Raw genomic sequence first — 20,780 nt, 5'->3', positions numbered from 1 at the left:
TTTACACACTACTAACCATCAATTTCAAAACTGAAACGCGAAAAATGCCCCATGCATCTAATATACATTATGAGGCCCTCAAGGACATATCTTAACTCCTGTTTTGAAGAATTAAGGCCTCTCACTTTATATATTCCTTGTCACTGAGATTTTTCAGATGAGAATGTGCTACTTTTTGTCTTAGTCCATCTTCTATTGCTGTAACAAAATACTCAGAGCTGACTACTTTATGTAGAAAAGAAACTGATGGGCCAGCACTGTGGCATAGAGGGTTAAGCCTCTGCCTGCAATGCTGGCATCCCATATGGGCACTGGTTCGAGTCCTGGCTGCTCCACTTCCAATCTAGCTCCCTGTTAATATGCCTGGGAGAGCATCAGAGGATGGCCCAAGTACCTAGGCCCCTGCACCTATGTGGGAGACCAAGATGAGACTCCTGGTTCTTGGTTTCAGCCTGGCCCAGCCCCAGCTGTTGCAAACATTTGGGGAGTGAACCAGCGGATGGAAAGTCACTCTCTCTCTCTCTTTCTCTGTGTGTGTCTCCTTCTCTTTATATATCTCTGCCTTTGAAATAAATAAATAAATAAATAGCAAAGAAAGGGGGCTGGCGCTGTGGTGCAGCGGATTAAAGCCCTGGCCTGAAGTGCCGGCATCCCACATGGGCGCTGGTTTTAGTCCCGGCTGCTCCTCTCCCGATCCAGCTCTCTGCTATGGCCTGGGAAAGCAGTAGAAGATGGCCCAAGTCCTTGGGCCCCTGCACCTGCATGGGAGACCTGGAAGAAGCTCCTGGTTCCTGGCTTTGGATTGGCGCAGCTCCAGCCATTGAAGCCATCTGGGGAGTGAACCACTGGATGGAAGACCTCTCTCTCTGTCTCTATTTCTCTCTGTAACTCTGTTTTTCAAATAAATAAATCTTAAAAAAAAAAAAAAAGCGAGGAAAGAAATCCATACTCACGGTGCTAGAGATTCAAGGGCATGCTGCTAGCAGCTTCTTGGCTCTGGTGAGGTCCTTCCAGCTCCAATCACAACATGGCAGGTGACACCACGGTGGTAATGTGGGGAGAGTGAGAGAACAGAGGGCGGGACAGGAAGCCAGGCTCTTTTCTTTATGGATCTGCTCTTGTGGTAACTACTGGGGTTGGGGGGAGGGTCTCTCAACATCTACAACAATCCCTTTGCAGGGTGGCTCTCTCAGTGACCCACACACTCTCCACCGGGCCCCTCTGCAAGGCCCACCACCTCAACATCACCACACTGGGACCAAGCTTCCTACAAACCACAGCACGTGTGTGGCAACCATGGGGATTTAAAAAGGATGAAACAGACCCCATGAGGATCCTAAGAAGGAGAGACACGTGTTCTCAGCCTGGTGAAGATTAAGACATGCAGCAGTAAACTCTGATGGTAGCTGTGATTCTAATTCTCTGCCCCAAGCAGCTGCCACTGCCAGGAGAGGCCAATCAACCACCCCTGACTCCGTGGGAGTAAGCAGATGCAGACAGCCTTGCGGCAGATGAGAACTTCATCGGGGGACGTCGTCCTCAGACTGTTCTGATGGACAGAGAATGCATACATCAGGTTCTTGTATCAGGAGGGATAAAAGTCTGTTGAGTGAATGACTTCAATTCCCTTCTCTCTCTGCCTAGATCAGAGACAGAGTTAGTGAGATTTTGGGAAAGAAATGCACAATCTCAGTGCATTAGGCAAGAAGTACAGTGGAACTTGCAGATGGGACCATTAAGGCAGACTAGAAAGAGAAAACTTCAAGTACACATATTCAGTTCCTAACACTAATGCTACTCCTGCCACAAGCAGGCACCTCTTGTCCTACAGGACATTTCCAAGTGGGCTGATCCTAAAGCACGTTCTGCCTGGCAAACTACGCTGGCAGGGCAAGCTGGGAAAATTCAGCTCTTTGCTTTCTTAATGGGAAAGTCACCTAAGGCCTCGGCTTTTAAGTGCATGTTGCAAACACCAAAAACATCAATTAGCTCAATCTTGTCCATCTTGGGAGCTGAGAACCGAAATTACACCTCTGCCTCCCCTGTTCTTCATCACCAAATTAGCTCCTAACTGATTAGCACACCAATTACAATTACTAAAAGCAAACATGACACCAACAGTTGCAACTTTTATAGCAGATCCTAGAGGCTAATGAGCTCAACGTGTTAATCAGCTGAAAAAGCTTCTCCCAAGCAGCCACTCCAACAGCACGCCACCACTTCCCGAAATTCCAGGCCTCAAATAAATAAATAAATACATAAGACCTCCCTGACAGCATTAGAGTTTCTTGGGAAAAGTACAGGATGGCTTGTTTTCTGAGACTTGTTCATTACAGGCAGTTCTGGTTGTTGCCTCATTGATTTATCTGATTTCCCCAAGTACCATCCCGCCACACGCGGTCTCCTGGGCCCTGACAAGCCCCTGGGCCTCTTTGGCCTCACAGCTGTGGGTAATTACTTTCTCCTAATGTCCTGCTAAACCTGCACGGAGCTCATGGCTCCCGCCTTCAGGCTGGTCCGGCCCTGGCAACTGTGGGCATTTGAGGAGTGATAGTGATCCAGTGGGTGGAAGATCTGTCTCTCCCACCACCTCTCTGTCATTCTGTCTTTCAGATAAATAAATCAATCTTAAAAAACAAAACAAAACAACAACATAAACACTACTCTTTTGGATCCTGCTTTCACCTAGTGCTCCTTTTCTTCTCTGGGTGGTCATTTTGTTTCCTTTGAAAATTTTTATTTTTGCTTTTTATTTACTTTTTTGATGTTTAATTGCATTTATTTTTATCTACTTGAAAGACAAAGAAACAGATCTTCCATCCACTTCCAAAATGACTGCAGCAGCTAGGGCTGGGCCAGGATCTCCATCGGGGTCTCCCATGCGGATGGCAGGGTCCCAAGTACTTGAGCCATTATCCGCCGCCTCTCAGGATGCAAAAGCAGGATGCTGGATCAGAAGCAGGGCAGCTGGGATGCAAATGACACTCCACTAGAAGACGTGGGCATTGGTGTCTTAACTCCACTTATAAGACATGGGCACCCCAAACGGCGGCTTAACCTGCTGTGCCACAATACCTGCCCCATGTTCTTTAGGCTACTCAGGACAACTCAGTTACTGCACAGTATTCTGTGTATGGCAGGTGCACAATCTGTCTGCTGACTAAAGAAAGAATCCCAAGGCTCAGGGCTTCACCACTGTGTGCTTTCCCTGCGTCCTCTCTCTCCAGCTTGAAATACCAAGTCTGTACAGAACATACTCAAATTACACCCCAAACAAGTAGTAAGAGCTGGCACCAGCCTCCGGAGACAGAGAGACATCTGGGTGATGGCATCAATCTGTCAAACCTTTCTGCAACTGTGTACTTTGCTCTGTGATGGACAGTTTATCCCACCAATGGGACAGAGTGTATTTCTCTACCCTTTGACTTTGGGTTGGGCCACATGAATTGCTTTAGCCAATAGGATGAGGCAGAAGAGACAGGATGCCTGTTCCAAACTTGGGCCTAAAAAGGCCTCTCCAGTTTATGTTCACTATCTGTCATTAGCAGGAGAACATAACCTGGCAGGCCACTCGCCCAGGGATGGTCAGAAATACATGTGGCAGAGCCACTGTCAGGGAGTGGGAAGATCCTGCAGGGAGAAGCAGAGCCACCCAGCTAGACCCAGAAACTCAACTTGTCAACAGGTGCACGAGCCGTAATAAACAGTTGGTGTTTTAAGCTCCTGAATGTTGGGCAGTTTGTTGAACAGCAATAACATACCGACAGTCCACTCGAGCTTTAGACCTGAGAAGTTACATGGGTCACCACATTGTTAACTAGCAATCCAGTGGCAGAAGCAACAACGATGATCATAATACTAAAATAACAGCCCACATACACTGAACACCCGATGCTGAGCACTCTCAAGGCATTCACTCAAGGAGTCCTAGTGTCAGCCCCCCTTTCATAAATCAACTCTATGACAGAACAGGTCTGGATTACAGAATCATTGAGAAGACAGTCCAGCAGGTGCCCTACACCCCACGCCCAGCTGCATTTAGAATTAACACCTTACATTAGGATGCCATCTTTGTCAAAAATAAAGAACCAATATTGACACTTTATTGTCACAATATAGACTTGATTGTCAGCTAAAGTCCACTGTTTTTTCAGATTTCCTGCTTCCCCTAATGCTCTTTCTCTGCCCCAGGATCCCCCTCCCACAACACACTTAGTCATCACATCTCCCTAGGTGCTGACACTTTTAGCTCTTTCCCCTCTTATTCATTTTTTTAAATGGATTTATTTATTTATTTGAAAGACAGAGTTAGAGAGAGAGAGAGAGAGAGAGAGAGAGAGATTTCATTGGTGGTTCATGCCCTAAATGGCTGCAACAGCCAGCACTGGGCCAGGTGAAAGCCAGGAGCCAGGAGCTTCTTCTAGGTCTCCAACACAGTTGCAGGGGCCCAAGCAATGGGCCATTGTCCACTGCTTTCCCAGGCACATTAGTAGTGAGCTGGACTGGAAGCGGAACAGTCAGGACTTGAACTGGTGATCATATGGGATGTCAGTATGGCAGGTGGTGGCTTCATCTAATTGTGCCACAATGCAGGCCCCTCAAATTTTTTTTTTTTTTTTTTTTTGGACAGGCAGAGTGGACAGTGAGAGAGAGAGAGAGAGACAGAGAGAAAGGTCTTCCTTTTGCTGTTGGTTCACCCTTCAATGGCCGCCGCGGCCAGCGCGCTGCGGCCGGCGCACCGCGCTGATCCGATGGCAGGAGCCAGGAGCCAGGTGCTTTTCCTGGTCTCCCATGGGGTGCAGGGCCCAAGCACCTGGGCCATCCTCCACTGCACTCCCTGGCCACAGCAGAGGGCTGGCCTGGAAGAGGGGCAACCGGGACAGAATCCGGCGCCCCGACCGGGACTAGAACCCGGTGTGCCGGCGCCGCTAGGCGGAGGATTAGCCTAGTGAACTGCGGCGCCGGCCCAATTTTCTTTTGATAACAGCTTTACTGAGATATAATTCATATGGCATACAATTCATCCACTTAAAGTTTACGATTCAGGGTTCCTAGAATACTCGGAGTTGTGCAACTGTTACCACAACCAATTTTAGAACATTTTCATCATTCCAGATGCTGTGTCCTTCAGCTTCCATCCCCTAGCCATTCCCCCTTCCCTCAGCTCCAGGCAACCAGCAGCCCACTCTCTGCCAAGCCAGACTTTTCATGGAAACAGAATCACACAATGTGTGGTATCCGGTGACCAGCTCCTCTCACCAAGAAGCTTCTCCAGGCCCATCCATGCTAGAGCATGTGTCAGTACTTCCCAGATTTTTATAGTCAAGTAATACTCCATACCACGTCTGTATATGTGTGTACTGATGGCATCACTGCATTTTGCTTATCTATCCATTCATTGCTGGACATGTGGATCGCTTCCACCTTTTGGCAACTGTGAATAATGCTGCTGTGAACGTTCCCACCCAGGCTTTTGTGCAGACATTTCATTTCCTTAGGGTATACCTCTAAGACTGGAATTACGGGGTCAACTGGAAACTCTATTTATCTTTTTTGTGGAAATGCCAGCCTGCTTTCCAAAGCAGCTGTGCCGATCCATCCTCCCATTCAGTTCTCTTTTCACCAACAAGAAACTGAAGTCCAGAAGGAATAACGGGCCAGAGTCCACAGCAGCTGAGAGGAAGGGGAATGAGGTGGTGTACCCAGAGGGGTGGGCTCCAAAGTCTCGGCTTCTGGTGCCCACACTGACCAAGCCAAGGCAAACCGGGAGTTAACTCTGACCCTCTCATCCTGTCTGCTTCTCAGCCTTCAGCCAAGGCTGCCTAATTCTCTACACCCTCTCTCTAGATCCACACATTAAGGGCAGTGTGGAGAATAACAAAGAATCATAAAGGAGAAATCAAATTATTGCAAAAACCATTTATGACAAAGAGGTATTAAGTACTGTGGGAGTCTCTGGCCTGGAGGGAACAAAGGTGCACAGTGACATCAGTCAACCCAAGGGGCTGCTGGGAGAGGAGTGCACGTGAACTATCCTCTGCCTTAAAGCAATGGGATTCAACACATAGAATCACAAGGAAGCATAACCAAAACTTGCACATCTCTGTGAAATACTGCACTCTCCAGGGACGCTCTGAGACCCTCCAGCTAAAAACCAGGGAAATTAAAAAAAAAAAAAAAAAAAAAAGCTGACCCGCATCTTGGGCCAGATGACTTGAGAGGGATTTTGTGCAAACAAACGTGACGCAATCCTGTCCACAGACTCAGAGGCCTGTGTTCAGGACCAGCTTACCCTGAATCGCAGACAGATAGACGAACGTGTCTTCATGCTCCAAGTTCTCCAAGAATATCTGGAACCACAAAATACAGCAGTGAGAAGACGGGCAGGGAGCAAGGGAAATTTAGGAGACCTCCTTGATGAGCTGCCTCGAAACAGTAAATGCTTTTCCTCTTGTCTGTCTTGGTTAAAAGTTGGTCAGAGGGCCGGCGCCACGGCTCAATAGGCTAATCCTCCACCTAGCGGCGCCGGCACACCGGGTTCTAGTCCCGGTCGGGGCACCAGATTCTTTCCCAGTTCCCCCTCTTCCAGGCCAGCTCTCTGCTGTGGCCCGGGAAGGTAGTGGAGGGAGGCCCAACTGCTTGGGCCCTGCACCCCATGGGAGACCAGGAGAAGCACCTGGCTCCTGCCTTCGGATCAGCACGGTGCGCCGACAGCAGCGCGCCAGCCGTGGCGGCCATTGGAGGGTGAACCAACGGCAAAAGGAAGACCTTTCTCTCTGTCTCTCTCTCACTATCCACTCTGCCTGTCAAAAAAAAAAAAAGCTGGTCAGAGTTAGTCTCGTGGGGAAAATGCGGGTGTGTGTCAAGTCTCACTTTTACAGTTTAAAAAATTAGGAATTGGGGGAGATGTAGCAGTAGTCATGGAAACCCGGCCGTGGAAGGTCAATCCTCCACATTTTTGATGACAGCCCATGGTAGAGAACATTCTCACATGATATGACAGACTACAGGCTGCGACACGCAAGAGGCGAGGTCTGGGGAAACGTGCCATCCGGGGAGTATTTGCTGCAACTCGGTTCTTTTCCCTTGCACTCAGAAAGCATATGGGAATGCAAGTGAGATCGTGTTATTGAGATGACTTCGAATCTGTTCTACTTTTAAAAATCATCCAAATTTTAGCACTTCAACCAACAGTAGTAACAAATCCCTCTCGATACCCCATAACGTAGAAACTCACCAGGGTGTGTCAGCAGCAGAGTCCTGCTTAGCTACAAGCTAGCACAGAGACATGCTTAGCTCAGGCCCTAACACGAGAGCCAGAGAACATGGTGGCCATGTGCCCAAGTTCCTGTTGGGCACCCAGAAGAGGGGGTTATCTGCTCCACATACAGTGCCAGTGATTTGCTAGCACAGTGATTTTTTTTTAAAGATTTATTTATTTAGTTGAAAGTCAGAATTACAGAGAACTAGAGGCAGAGAGAGAGAGAGAGAGAGAGAGAGACTTCCATCCACTGGTTCACTCCTCAAATGGCCACCAAAGGCTGGAGCTGAGCCTATCCAAAGTCAGTAGTCAGGAGCTTCATCTGGGTCTCCCTTATGGGTGCAGGAGCCCAAGCATTTGGGCCATCTTTTCTGCTGCTTTCCCAGGTGCATTAGCAGGGAGCTGGATCGGAAGTAGAGCAGCCAGGACTCGAACCTGTGCCCATATGGGATGCCAGCACCACAGATGGCAGCTTTACTGGATATGCCATGGGGTAGCACAGTGATTCTTGATATCAACTTGAGGCTCTTGTCTCTGTATCTCAAGTGTGTGTGTATTAGGGACGGCCTAAAATCAGTCCCATTGCAAAGGTGGCCAAGTTGGAAGGCTTAGTGGATGTTTGAAGTAAGGGAAGCTTAATTCAGGGTAGTGCCCCCGTGAGTAAGAAGGAAGGAAATCAATTTTAAAGACTTCTCAGAGAAAAAGAATCGACAGGACTCGGCCATCAGTTATATAAAGCCAATGAAGGTTCAATGAAGTTAAAGAAAATTCCAAAGATGCCCACAGCAGTCACTATCAACACAGGTATACTAAGCGACATTTTTAATGATGACTTACAGAAGATAAGTATTTGAGTTTTCAGCAACAGTTCAATTTCAGCAAATCCTTGGCACATTTCTGTGCTTTACTTTTTATCTGTAAGATGGGATAACACCAATGCTGCAGTTGCTGGGAGGACTGGAGACAGCGTATGGAAGGCACCTGGCCTGGCTCAACACGCAGCAGTTTTCTCAGCAAGCTGATGTGAGGAGTCTGAGACCCGCGCCTGGGATCTGATCCCAGTCAGTGGTCTCTAGACCTCTTGCTCCTGGTCTCCAACCCCGACTGAGGTCAGGACAATTAGCACAAAAGGGAAAAGATCCCCAGCTAAGCATTCATGTCCTCCACACACGTCTACAGTGGCTTTTTTACTGTGACAGAGCGAGAAAGCAGGAGACCCAGTACCACCCGATGCCCCTCTAAAAGTGGCCCATAGAAGACAGGCGGCTTTTCCAGGTTGGGTCACGGTGTTGAGAGTGGACCTGGTCACCAAGAAAGGCCCGGCCCAGCTCTGGGATCTCCTCACGCTACTGCTTCCCCTTTGCTTTCAGCGGCACAAACGCCTCCAGTGTGGAGGCCACGTTGAGATCTACCTCCTCCAGACTTCAACCCTGCCGTCCGCAGCATTTCCTGACAGCACCCAGTCTGTTCGATCCAGCAGCCTCGTGTGGTCATCCAAGTCCCTCCTGTAAGTCCCGTCTCCTCCCAGCATCCACATGATCCGGGCCGGGGCTCCCTGGGTCCTGGGGCAGCAGGAGGCCGCCCTGCACCCCTGCATCGGCCTGAGCCGGGGCTCCCTGGGTCCTGGGGCAGCAGGAGGCCGCCCTGCACCCCTGCATCGGCCTGGGCCAGGGCTCCCTGGGTCCTGGAGCAGCAGGAGGCCGCCCTGCACCCCTGCATCGGCCTGGGCCGGGGCTCCCTGGGTCCTGGAGCAGCAGGAGACCACCCTGCACCCCTGCATCGGCCTGAGCCGGGGCTCCCTGGGTCCTGGGGCAGCAGGAGGCCGCCCTGCACCCCTGCATCGGCCTGAGCCGGGGCTCCCTGGGTCCTGGGGCAGCAGGAGGCCGCCCTGCACCCCTGCATCGGCCTGGGCCGGGGCTCCCTGGGTCCTGGGGCAGCAGGAGGCCGCCCTGCACCCCTGCATCGGCCTGAGCCGGGGCTCCCTGGGTCCTGGGGCAGCAGGAGGCCGCCCTGCACCCCTGCATCGGCGTGGGAGGTCCCACTCACCTTGAGAAGCTTCTCCTGCACCGCGAGGGCCTTGGCCTCCCTCTCCTCTATCCAGCGGGACAGAGTGCGCAGGGCTGCGGCCCGCGTCGGAACCTGAGGGTCGTAAGCTGACAAAAGCAGCTCTTGGAGCTGTTCTGTGGTTACACTTCCAGGCTTCTGGGCTGTGCCAGTGCTGGGCTCAGGGCTCCCCTTAGGCACAGATGCAGCCTGGGCCTGCTGGCCTGCGAGGGGCGCTTTCTCCCGGTTTTGCTGCTGCTCGAGGTGGCTCTGAGCTCCATCAGCATTCGTGTGTCGCTGCCCTTCCGGTTTCCTTTCTGGATCTTTCTTGCTCAGGGTGCTCTGGGCAGCCACACTGACAGCCTCCGTGGCAAAGGCTCCATGGGTAGAGATGGTGATGCGGAGATCCACGGCGAGCTCCTGGATGGTGGGGTCGGGGTACGTGCTGGAGACCTTGTCCAGCAGAGGCAGCAACTGCTTCAGGACAGCAAAGTCGCTGGACTTCAGCTAGAAAAGGACAAGGAAAAAAGCGCTAAACCCCAATAACAGAGCAAAGGTAATGTGACCTGAGGCCAGGCACAGGTTCCAAGTGAAAGGGACGGGCCCAAGTGTGTGCACAGCAGATCAGCGCATCCCACAGGCACACACTGAAATTGCATCAAGAAGCTCACAGAAAGTATGTATTATCCATGCACTTCAAACCTCTTTTGTGCAAAATAAGCTTTTTTTTTTTTTTTTTTTTTTTTTTTAATTTGACAGGTAGAGTTGTAGACAGTGAGAGAGAAAAGATGGATCTGTTGGTTCACTCCCCAAATGGCTGCGGTGGCCGGTGCTGCGGCAATCTGAAGCCAGGAGCCAGGTGCTTCCTCCCAGTCTCCCATGTGGGTACAGGGGCCCAAGCACTTGGCCCATCCTCCACTGCCTTCCTGGGCCACAGCAGAGAGCTGGACTGGAAGAGGAGCAACTGGGACTAGAACCTGGCGCTCATATGGGATGCCGGCATCCAAGGCAGAGGATTAACCAAGTGAGCCACGGCGCTGACCCCTAAACTTAAATCTTTTAATTCCATTTTCTATGAACTTTTTGAAGTACTCACGTATTTACTGAATAATTATAGTTAACATTTAATCAACATAATGCATGTAAAAGTACTTTTCTAAGTTAAAACACTGTGGGGAGCAACTCAGACTAGACTAAGTTACTGGAATTAAGACTTATTCTATGCATCTGCTCTCCCACAATATGGCGCTGGGAGAGGAGTAAACAGCTTCTGCGCAGCTGCCTCCAGTTCGACCAATAAACTGCAGGAGCTTGCTCCTGATTGGAGGAGAGCAGCGTGCTCGGCATGTGGGTAGCAGAGTTGGGATTGGTGGAAGAGGACTATAAAGGAGGAGAGAGATGGCATGCACCAGGAACATCTAAAGGGAACATCCGGATAACATCTGAGCAGCCCCCGAGAGAGCCGGCCGGCGGTGTGCCGCTCCCCCACGGAAGTGGGGAAAGTGGCAGGGGGAGCTGCCCTTCCACGGAGATGGAAGGGATAGTAGCCAACCCGGGAAGAACCAGCAGCAAACCCGGGGAGGGCCGAGCAGACAAAAGAACAGCGCAGGGTCCTGTGTTGTTCCTCCACGAAGAGGGGGAGTGACAAAACACAACCATTCATATCCCTAAGACATAGCTACTACTAATGTTACATTTAAATTCTGGTTTTATTTTCATTTTATTTGAAAAAACAGAGAGACAGGGAGACATCTTTCATTGGCTAGTTCACTCCTCAAATGCCTACAATATACAGGGCTGAGCCAGGCTGAAGCCAGGAGTTGGGAATTCCATCCATGTCTCCCACACGGGTGGTAGCTCCCAAGTACCTGAGCCAGGGTATGCACCAGCAGGAAGCTGGATCAGAAGCGGGGGAGCTGGGATACAAACCAGGGACTGATAGGGACGTGGGCATCCCAGGTGACGATTTAACCGCTGTGCTACACACCTGACCCAATAGCTACATTGTTAACAGGGGGAAGCTGAGGCACAGAATAATTAAGTAGTATGCCTAAGGTCACAACCTGGAAGACAGGACTGACACTCTTCCCCAACACCCTGCTCCTGACTATGGGACCTGAAGTGGGCGGTCAGCACACCAGGGCACCACAGGTTAGGAAGGGATCAAGGGAAGAACTGGCAGAAATGAACTGCTCCCTGAAACCACGCAGGAGTCACTGCTCTACAGAAGCGGCGTTCTAATAACGCCGCAGGCCTTGCTAAGCACGGAGCCGGTGCAGTCTGGACAGTGACTCCACAGAAATCCTGTGTGTCTGAGAACACCTGAGAGATGATCCTGTGAGGCTTCCAGAGGCCCTGAAAACCCAAAGGCTTTGGGGGCCTTGAAGGCTTCTTAGACCAAGGCAGGGTACTGACCACTGAATCATTCACTCACGTCACCATCTAACCAAGCAGTCAACCAACCAACCAGCTGCTGCCGTAAGACCTACACCTGTTCTCCTTCCGCACTGTAACTCCGCAGAACCATCACTATTCATGTTCCCAGCACTGTCCTCACAAGCACAGGCAGGTCAGGTTTGTACCTGTAGCACTTCACTCAGCACCCCGAGATTCCTCTGCTTACACAAGTAGAAACTCACGCGGAACCACCATCAGGGAGAACCTGAGATAACCAAGTTACGTTGGCTTATCTTCATGTGAAAAACAACTCTGATCGTTGTGATGTGATCATCTTAAGTGGCAAGGAGTGTGCCTATGTCTGCAGTAAGAGTGTATGTTATCTAAGAAAAGGGCCACTTATTTCTACACAGAACACTGTGGGATGATTTTGCTAGTGTGATTACGCTGAACTTTATTCAGTACCTGGCTGCAGCACAGACGTACGTGTGTGTGTGTGTGTGTGTGTGTGTGTGTGTGTGTGTGTGTGTGTGTGAAAGAGACAGAGAGAGAAAGAGAGAGAGAGACAGAGAGATATTTTAAACATCTGAAAGGGGATTATCTACCTACATCTACACTCCATGTGACTTCTTTTTCATTTCTACTATATGGAAGAATTTCTTCTTAAAAAAACAACAACAAAAAACCCCAGCATGGCTAGATCAGTGAAACAAAACAGAGAGCCCCATGAGTACGGTCAGCGGCCAGCTATCTTTGACAAAGGAGCACAGGAATGTGTAGAAAAAGACGGTCTTTGCGACAAACGGTGCTGGAACAACTGGACGTCCACATGTGAATAAAGAACACAGACACTGCCCTTACACCTTTTGTAAAAATTCAAAACGTATCAACCGTCAGCACAGTGTTGCCTTTTTATTTTCACTGTTTTTATTTTCTTCTGACATTCTATTTATACATACTTGTGAGGTATAGTATGACAGATCATACAATACATATATACAACATGTATTGATCAAATCAGGGTAATTAACATTTCTTATCTCCTCAAACATTTATCATTTATATATATTGAGAAACTTCAGGTTAAACTGTCATAAGCTATAGTTATCATAGTCCACTAAAGAATGCTTGAATTTTAATATAACACCAGGAGCTGGCGATGTACCATAGCCTGTGACACCAGCAACCCATATAAGCACCAGTTCAAGTTCCAGCTGCTCCACTTCTGACCCAGCTCACTGCTAAGGCACCTGAGAAAGTAGTGGAAGCAGGAGCCTCTGTACTTGGGACCCTGTTACCCATACAGGAGACCTGGATGAGGCTCTTGGCTTCAGCCTGGCCCAGCCCTAGATGCTGCAGCCATTTGGGGAGTGAACCACGGGATGGAAGAATCTCTGTTTGTGTGTCTCTCCCTCTCTATCTCTACATTTGACATAAATGAATAAATCTTTAAAAAATTAAAATATGAGAACACCAAAGGTACAATCTATGAAAGAAATAAAAAAGTCTGCTCTACAAAATACATGGGCAAAAGCATAAGAAATAAACCACAGATTAGAAAAAAATTTGCAAAAGACACATGAAAAAGGAGTGCCAACCAAAATATGGTGAGACTGTGGGGTCACAGGAATCCATTCTTTGCTGATGGGAATACAAAATGGCAGAGGCACTGTGGCAGACATTTTGTCAGTTTCTTCAAAAACAGAACAGGTAAATAAAAAGTTAAACAAATAAATAAGACTAAAAAAGGAGGGGGTGCCTAGTGGCACAGTGGGTGGAGCTGCTGTCAGCAACGCTAGCATCTCATATGGACACCAGTTCGAGTCCTGCCTGCTCCACTTCCGATCCAGCTCTGATCTAATGGCATGGGAGAAGCAGCAGAGGATGGCCCAAGGGCTTGGACCCCTGCCACCCACATGGGAGACCTGAAGTAGCTCCTGGATCCTGGCTTCAGCCTGGGCCAGCCTTGGCTGTTGTGGCTATCTTGGGGGTGAACCGGCAGATAGAAGATCTCTCTCTCTCTCTCTCTCTCTCATTCTCTCATTCTCTCATTCTCTCTGTCTCTCCCTCTTTCCATGTAACTCTGCCTTTCAAGTAGATGGATGGGTCTTTACAACAAAACAAAACAAAAACCCTAAACCAAACGGACTTACTGTACAACCAGCCATGTGCTCCTTGGTATTTTCATAAATGAAATGTAAACTTACATCCACCCAAAAACCTGTCCACAGAAGTTTCCAACAGCTCTAGCTATAACTGCCACATCGCCAAAATGTTGCTTTTGAAGGGGAACAGGTCAACAAAAGCTGGAACATCTAGACGATGTCACAACACTACCAGCACTGAGAAGAAAGGAGCGATGAAGCCCGGAGAACACAGGCAGAACCTCACCCACGTGCCACTGTGTGACGGAAGCCAATCTGGAAGGACATCATCCTGGATGATCCCAACTGCACAAACAATGCCAACAGCACAAAGGTCAGTGGTCGGGGCGGTTAGGAGGGAGGGAAGGACTGGCAAGCAGAACGTGGAGGACCTTAAGGCAGTGAGACTGCTCTGTGTGATGCTTCAGTGGTGAGGACACAATCACTTACACAAAGTTTTGTCACAGACTTTATGTGCACAATAGTTATTGTCCAGGCACTGTGTGAAGAATGTGAGAGCGGGGGCCGGTGCTGTAGTGCAGCGCTGGCATCCCATATGGGTGCTGGTTCATGTCCCAGCTGCTCTAATTCCCATCCAGCTCTCTGCTATGGCCTGGGAAAGCAGTAGAAGATGACCCAAGTCCTTGGGCCCCTGCACCCACATGGCAGACCTGGAGGAAGCTCCTGGCTCCTGGCTTTGGATTGGTGCAGCTCCGGCCATTGTGGCCATCTGGGGAGTGAATCAGCGGATGGAAGACCTCTCTCTCTCTCTGTCTCTGCCTCTCTGTAACTCTGACTTTCAAATAAATAAATAAATCTTGAAAAAAAAAATAAACAGGAGAGTGATCTCATTGGAACATTTCAACTTTTGTGCCCATAACAGCAAAACGCTCAACTCCTTTCACTGTCCAGTCAAGTCCTAGAATGCATCTGGGAAAAAGGACACTTAAAACATAGCGTGAAGCTGAAGATCACAGAAAATAATGAAATCCAGAAAGAATAAGTGGTCCTAAAAAGTCATATATTATAACTTAGCTATTAAATCTTTGCCTAAAAATCTCCTTGCAGTACTGACTCCTGCCATGTAGTAGCTATCTGCTAGTGGTCTTGAACATTGGGGATCTTTGGAAACATTTGGGTCAAATGCTCTTAGCGTTTTTAATAGAAGAAAACCTTCATAGACCCCCTGGTGTCAAAGAATTCATTCTGCAGAAATTATATAAATCTCTGAAAGTCTTTAACAAATATATACATGAACACAATGGAGACAATTACAAAAAGAGATGGTTGAATCTCAAAAGCATGAAGAAGTAGGGAGAACCAGTCGTTAGCAAGCTGGAAGGGCATTTTTCAACGTCCTCTAAAACCAGACACTGTGGCTTCCAAGAGCTTTTTTTAAAAAGTTATTTATCTGTCCATTAATTTATCTGAATGGCAGAGAGACAGAGCAGAGAGAGAGGGAGAGAGATCTTCCATCTGCTGGTTCATTCCCCAAATGTCCATTAACAGCCAGATCTGGGCCAGGCCAAAGCCAGAAGCCAAGAACTCCATCCTGGTCTCCTACGCATGTGGCAGGGACCAAGCACCTGGGCCATCATCTGCTGCCTCCCCGGGCGTGCCCGCAAGGCAGCTGGACAAGGGGCAGAGCAGTTGGGACTTGCACTGGCGCTCTGACTTGGTGTGCCAGTGTCGCAAGCTGAGGCTTAACCCGCTGCACCGCAATGCCGGCCCCCGAGGAAGGGCTTTTTTTTAGTAGTTTGGCCAACTGCGTGTAGTGGCTGCAGGATGTCCTACCACTGCAGGGACACGCTGAGAGAAGTCTGCATTCCCTAGAGGATAATTGAGGAAACACCTGCGCACAACTAAGACGCGGGGCTCTCCCCTGCCCCGAGCAGAACGTGGCTGACACAACACACCCACGCTGTACCCCATCATCAGGCTGAGGGCAGTGCTTCTATGTGGGCAAAAGCCCATGCCCTCTCCATACCATTAGAGAAGGGGAGGGGGGAACCACGCCTCCTCCGTTAGAAATCCATCTGTTTTTCTCTTTCTTCCTTCTTCTTTCCACTTATCCATCCATCCAAAAACTGTCTATTAAGCTCCTGCTGTGGCAGGTTTTTTAAACGGCAGAAAGTAAGACATTTCTGAACTAGGCTGCTTGGGGGCAGCAGTAATTACACATGATTGGTTGCTCTTTGAAGTTACCCATAATGGCTTGAAATAACGGGAATTTTCCCAAGCTGTTCTCAAAAGCACTCACCTCCAGCCCGGCAAAGGAAGCAAGGACAGTGTCCCAGCACAGGGACCAGGCCTGCCAGTTCACCTGCCGCACACCCAAAGCTCTCAGCGGCTCCTCTCTCTCCCTTTCCCCAGTCCCTAGCAGACCTCTGGCTTGCTCACCACAGCTTCCATCTCAGCCTCTAAGCATTTGCTATGATTCTTTTCATTTTAAATTTATTTTTTTATATATCTGAAAGGCCTAGAGAGACATATAAAGAGATAGACACAGAGACAGAAGGGGGTCTCCCATTTGCTACTTCACTCTTTAGACCTGGGATTGGCCAGGTCTAAGTCAGGAGCCAGGAACTCAATCCAGGTCTCCCATGTGGGTGGCAGGGACCCGAGTACTTGATCCATCACTGCTGCCTCCCAGGGTTCGCATTAGCGGGAAGCTGTAAGGGAGAGCGGGGCCGGTACTTGAACCCAGGCACTCCAACAAGGGATGTGTGGGTGTCCCAAATGGTGGCTTAACCACTGCACCAAACACCCACGCCACATTGGCTAGGACTCTGATATGTAAGTCAACAGCACCTAAAACACAGTCGCGTGCCCACAAAGTCTGAGCAACGGCCTTCGGTCAAAAGACCAAACCACACAGCATAAGCCCGAGCAGGAGACACCGCCCCTCAGAGGAGAGCTGCATCTTCTGTCTCCCAGTGACGATTCAGCCAGGCTTTAAACTGCCAAGAAGAACGTGGCTTTGTTTTTCCCTAAAGAAGCTCTGGAATGGTCTTCTCAGAGCTCCCGCGCTGCAGCCTGTGGAGGACCCAAGTACAACGCAACGTCGGGCAGAAACCGCTACTGGGGACAAGAGGAGCCACCAGCGTAACACCTGCACGGATGACCAACCCTGACATTTAGAAAATGAGCCTGGACCACACTTGCCTTGTTAACACTCTGAGATCTACACTTCTTCCAAATTAACTCCTCTTCCCAGACACGATGTTCTAATGATCACCTTAATTACATGAATTAGAAAGCGAAGAAGAAAAGGGCTCAGATGGTGTTGGACTCTCCTTCATTAGCCAGAACAGGGGCTGCTACTGAGGATCAGCACGGGGTGATGCTCAGAGCCTAAAGCTAAGGCCTGAGCCTGCCAACGATCAATGGGAAACATAGTTCTGAATCATGACTCTCCCCCTAATGTAAGCACGGAGAACCCGGCATTACGAGGCAAGCCTCTTATAAATTCATGTGCCAAACAGAAAAGAAGTTAATGGAAGGGGGTGAAAGTTTAGGGGTGACGTGTCTGTGTTCACTCAAATAACTGCCAAGTCAGAGGAACCCAGGATATCGCCAGTGAGTCACAGTGGCTCACGGGAGGGCGTGGACAGACAAGGAACGTGCACCTACACAGGCCGGGTGGGTCTCTCGTCAACCTGGCCCCGACGCTGCACTCCTGCAGGGGGAAAGGGAGATTTCTGAGGCCTGTTCTCCACTTGGGACGTGGTTTAAAATAGCAAGTGTTCCATAAAGAGAAGCAAAAACACACTCTCGGCTTAAGGAAACAAAGATGATTCCAGTCAAAACTCAACCAGAAAAACAGAAATGAATCAGGCCAACCAAATGCAGTCACAAAACAACTGAAGAAAAATTATTCAATCTGTGAACCCTTGATACACTTCTAACAGCAGGCATTTAGCACGGCTCTAGAAACTGAACCAGACTACATGGGAATTACAAAATAAGGAGTGCTAGGTAAATCTACCAAGAGACTGGCTTCACATTGAAACAGGCCCAAAGTGCCTTTCCCCTTTAAGGACAGGCTAGAAGAGGGCAAATTCTAATCCATAATCAACTCAGATTTGAATCCTGAAACTCAAATTCAAAAATCCATTCCCAGAGGGTTCCCTGCTCTTTGCAAAGGGTTGAGCAGGTTGCTTTCAGGTCAGATTTCCTAATACTTGCACTAAGCCTATTCTGTTTTCTTGTAGAGTCCTAACCTGAGGTGGTATGCAATTAACCAGGCACACGCACACACACACACCACCCTACCCTCCTCTTGCCCAGTCTATCTTTCTCCCTTGTTGGCTCCGCTCTTCCCCTTGGCCTCTGTCATTCAGCCACGCAGGCCTTCCACCAGTGTACCTCAACTACGCCAAGCTCTCTGCTGCTTCTGAGCCTTTGTCCATGATGGTTTCTTTAACTGGAAGAGTCTCTTCCATTGCACTGTACACACACTCAACCTCCTATTCATTCTTTTGAGTCTTAGCTTAAACTTACACTTCCTCAGTAGAGACTCCCCAGTCTGTGTTAGGTGTTAGATTTTCTTGGTACCGTCCACTTCTCTTTAGAGGCTCTTCATTCAATTAATTATTTTTTTTCCCAAGATTTATTTAGTTGAAAGGCAGAGTTACCGAGAGGGAGAGGCAGATGGAGAGAGAGAATGAAAGAGAGAGAGAGAGAGGTCTTCCATCTGCTGATTCACTCCCCAAATGGCTGCAATGGCCAGGGCTGGACCAGACCAAAGCCAGGAGCCAGGAGCTTCATCTAGGTCTCTCAATGGGTGAGGGGCCCAAACACTTGGGCTATCTTCTGCTGCTTTCCCAGGTGCATTAGCAGGAAGCTGCATGGGAAGTGGAGCAGCCAGGACTTGAACCAGTGCCCATATGGGATGCCAGCATTGCAGGCGGTGGCTTAACCCACTACGCCATAGTGCGAGCCCCTCAATTAATTCTAAATATATTTACTGAACAGTCATTTAGTGTCCGACTTTCTTAGTGCACTGTAAGTGTCCTGAGGGTAGGGATACTGCCTTGTGCACGGCTGTGTCCTCAGCACCTCTGTTCAGTATCCAGTACAGAGATCCCTCCCAGGCACATTAGCAAGAAGTTGGATTGGAAGTACACAGCAGCCAAGACTTGAACCAGCTACTCCAATTTGGGATGCTGGTGTCCTAAGCCGAGGCTACACCACAACACCTGCTCTGACATATGCATTTAAGAGTGGCTGGGGGTAGGCATTTAGCACAGCAGTTAAGACTCCACCCCAGGACTGATGTTGTGGTCCCATCCCACAGCAGAATGCCAGTTCAAGTCCCAGCTACTCCACTGTCAATCTAGCTTCATGCTATGTGCCTGAGAAAACAGTGGAAGAGGGCACAGGCACTTTGGTCCCTGCCACCCACATGGGAGACCTGGATGGAGTTCCTAGCTCCTGGTTCAGCCTGGCCTAATCCAGGCTGTTGTGGCCATCTGGGAAATGAACCAGAGGATGGACGATCTCTGTCTCTCCCCCTCTCTCAGTCACTTTAACTTTCAAATAAATAAATATTTAAAAAAAGAAAAGATGCTCTCTGGCATCCTATAATGAAATGCCTGGGTTCAAGCCCTGACTCTACCTCTGATTCCACTTGACACCTAGGGTACTGACATCCATATTGGAGGGCCCAGCTTCTAGTCCTGCCTCTACTTCCAATCAGCTTCCTGCTAATGCACATCTGGGAGACAGCAGGTGATGACGCAAGTTCTTGGATTTCTGCCATCCACGTGGGAGACTTCTTGCCTTGCAACTTCTTGTCCTGTACTCTGGCAGGAATTCTCATTAACAACCTACTCTGTCACCCTGGTTTTCCTATGTACAGATACCCACTTATTTCTCACAAGGATATGGAAGGAAAGCAACAAGTGTTCTGCTTCAATTTTTCGTCCATTCGAAAACAAGTGTGGCTCACGTCTGCAACTCACCTGAACAGCCCCTCCTAGGATGACAGCCACCAGCCCCATGGACATACTCAGCGTCTGCGACTCCACAGTGCTCTCTGCTTCATGGGCCAAGCTGGCACAGGCTCTCTGCAGTGTTGCTGCGACGAAGTCCACCACCTACCAAAAAAACAGACCTTAGGATCAGTGAGGAGCAAGGAAAAAAACTTGTAATTTGTCTTGTATATGTCTACATGTTCGTCTTCATCAACACCGAGAACCATCAAAACACCTGCTACTCTGCAGCAGGCACAGTGCTAGACTGTTTTTCTTTTTGCGCATTCACCAGTTTTTTATAGAAGATATTGCAAACGAAACAGATGAACAGCCAGATGGTGGGTAGGGCCCACAGCTTCCATGCCCTCTTGGGCCAGCTACCCTCCCTGCACCTCTGGAAACTCCCATGTGTTTTACATGCATGTCACTTGGTTCTCACATCAACACTCTACAGGGTCAGTACTGTTACCCCCAGAAAATGAAGAATCTGGGGCTGGCGCTGTGGTGCAGTGGGTTAAAGCCCTGTCCTGAAGTGCCAGCATCCCATATGGGCGCTGGTTCGAGTCCCGGCTGCTCGTCTTCCAATCCAGCTCTCTGCGATGGCCTGAGAAAGCAGTAGAAGATGGCCCAAGTCCTTGGGGCCCTGCACCCATGTGGGAGACCCGGAAGAAGCTTCTGGCTTCTGGCTTCGTATCAGCACAGCTCCGGCCATCTGGGGATGAACCAGTGAATGGAAGACCACTCTCTCTGTCTCTACCTCTCTCTGTAACTCTTTCAAATAAATAAAAAAATAAATCTTTAAAAAAAAAAAAAAAGAAAATGAAGAATCTGAGTCCTAAAGGGGTTATCTGTGTAACATCACAGAGCTAGTAAGTGGGAAATCCTATCTATGCTTTCCCAAACGTCTTAATACACTAATCCAATACCTTTTACCTTTCATGACTTTTGTCAGGAAAT

General features: G+C 49.1%; 1 protein-coding gene across 4 annotated transcripts in view; it reads right to left on the bottom strand.

Annotated features, from left to right (window-relative positions):
• The window catches only part of TANGO6 (transport and golgi organization 6 homolog), a 208,899-nt gene that overhangs the window by 117,594 nt on the left and 70,525 nt on the right, over positions 1–20,780 (bottom strand). For all 4 annotated transcript variants that reach the window (XR_011384053.1, XM_070062637.1, XM_070062636.1 and 1 more), the window contains exons 12-14: positions 19,812–19,946; positions 9,308–9,811; positions 6,293–6,350 (exon numbers count right to left, since the gene is read on the bottom strand). Coding sequence is in view for 3 of the 4 variants with exons in the window: in XM_070062637.1 (XP_069918738.1) it covers positions 6,293–6,350; positions 9,308–9,811; positions 19,812–19,946 (697 nt within the window). In the remaining variant the exon portion in view is untranslated. The remainder of the gene's footprint in view (positions 1–6,292; positions 6,351–9,307; positions 9,812–19,811; positions 19,947–20,780) is intronic.

Source organism: Oryctolagus cuniculus, chromosome 18, assembly GCF_964237555.1.
Source record: "Oryctolagus cuniculus chromosome 18, mOryCun1.1, whole genome shotgun sequence".
Classification (NCBI taxonomy): Eukaryota; Metazoa; Chordata; class Mammalia; order Lagomorpha; family Leporidae; genus Oryctolagus; species Oryctolagus cuniculus.
Note: the sequence above shows the minus strand (reverse complement) of the source record. Positions and strands in the feature narration are given on the sequence as shown.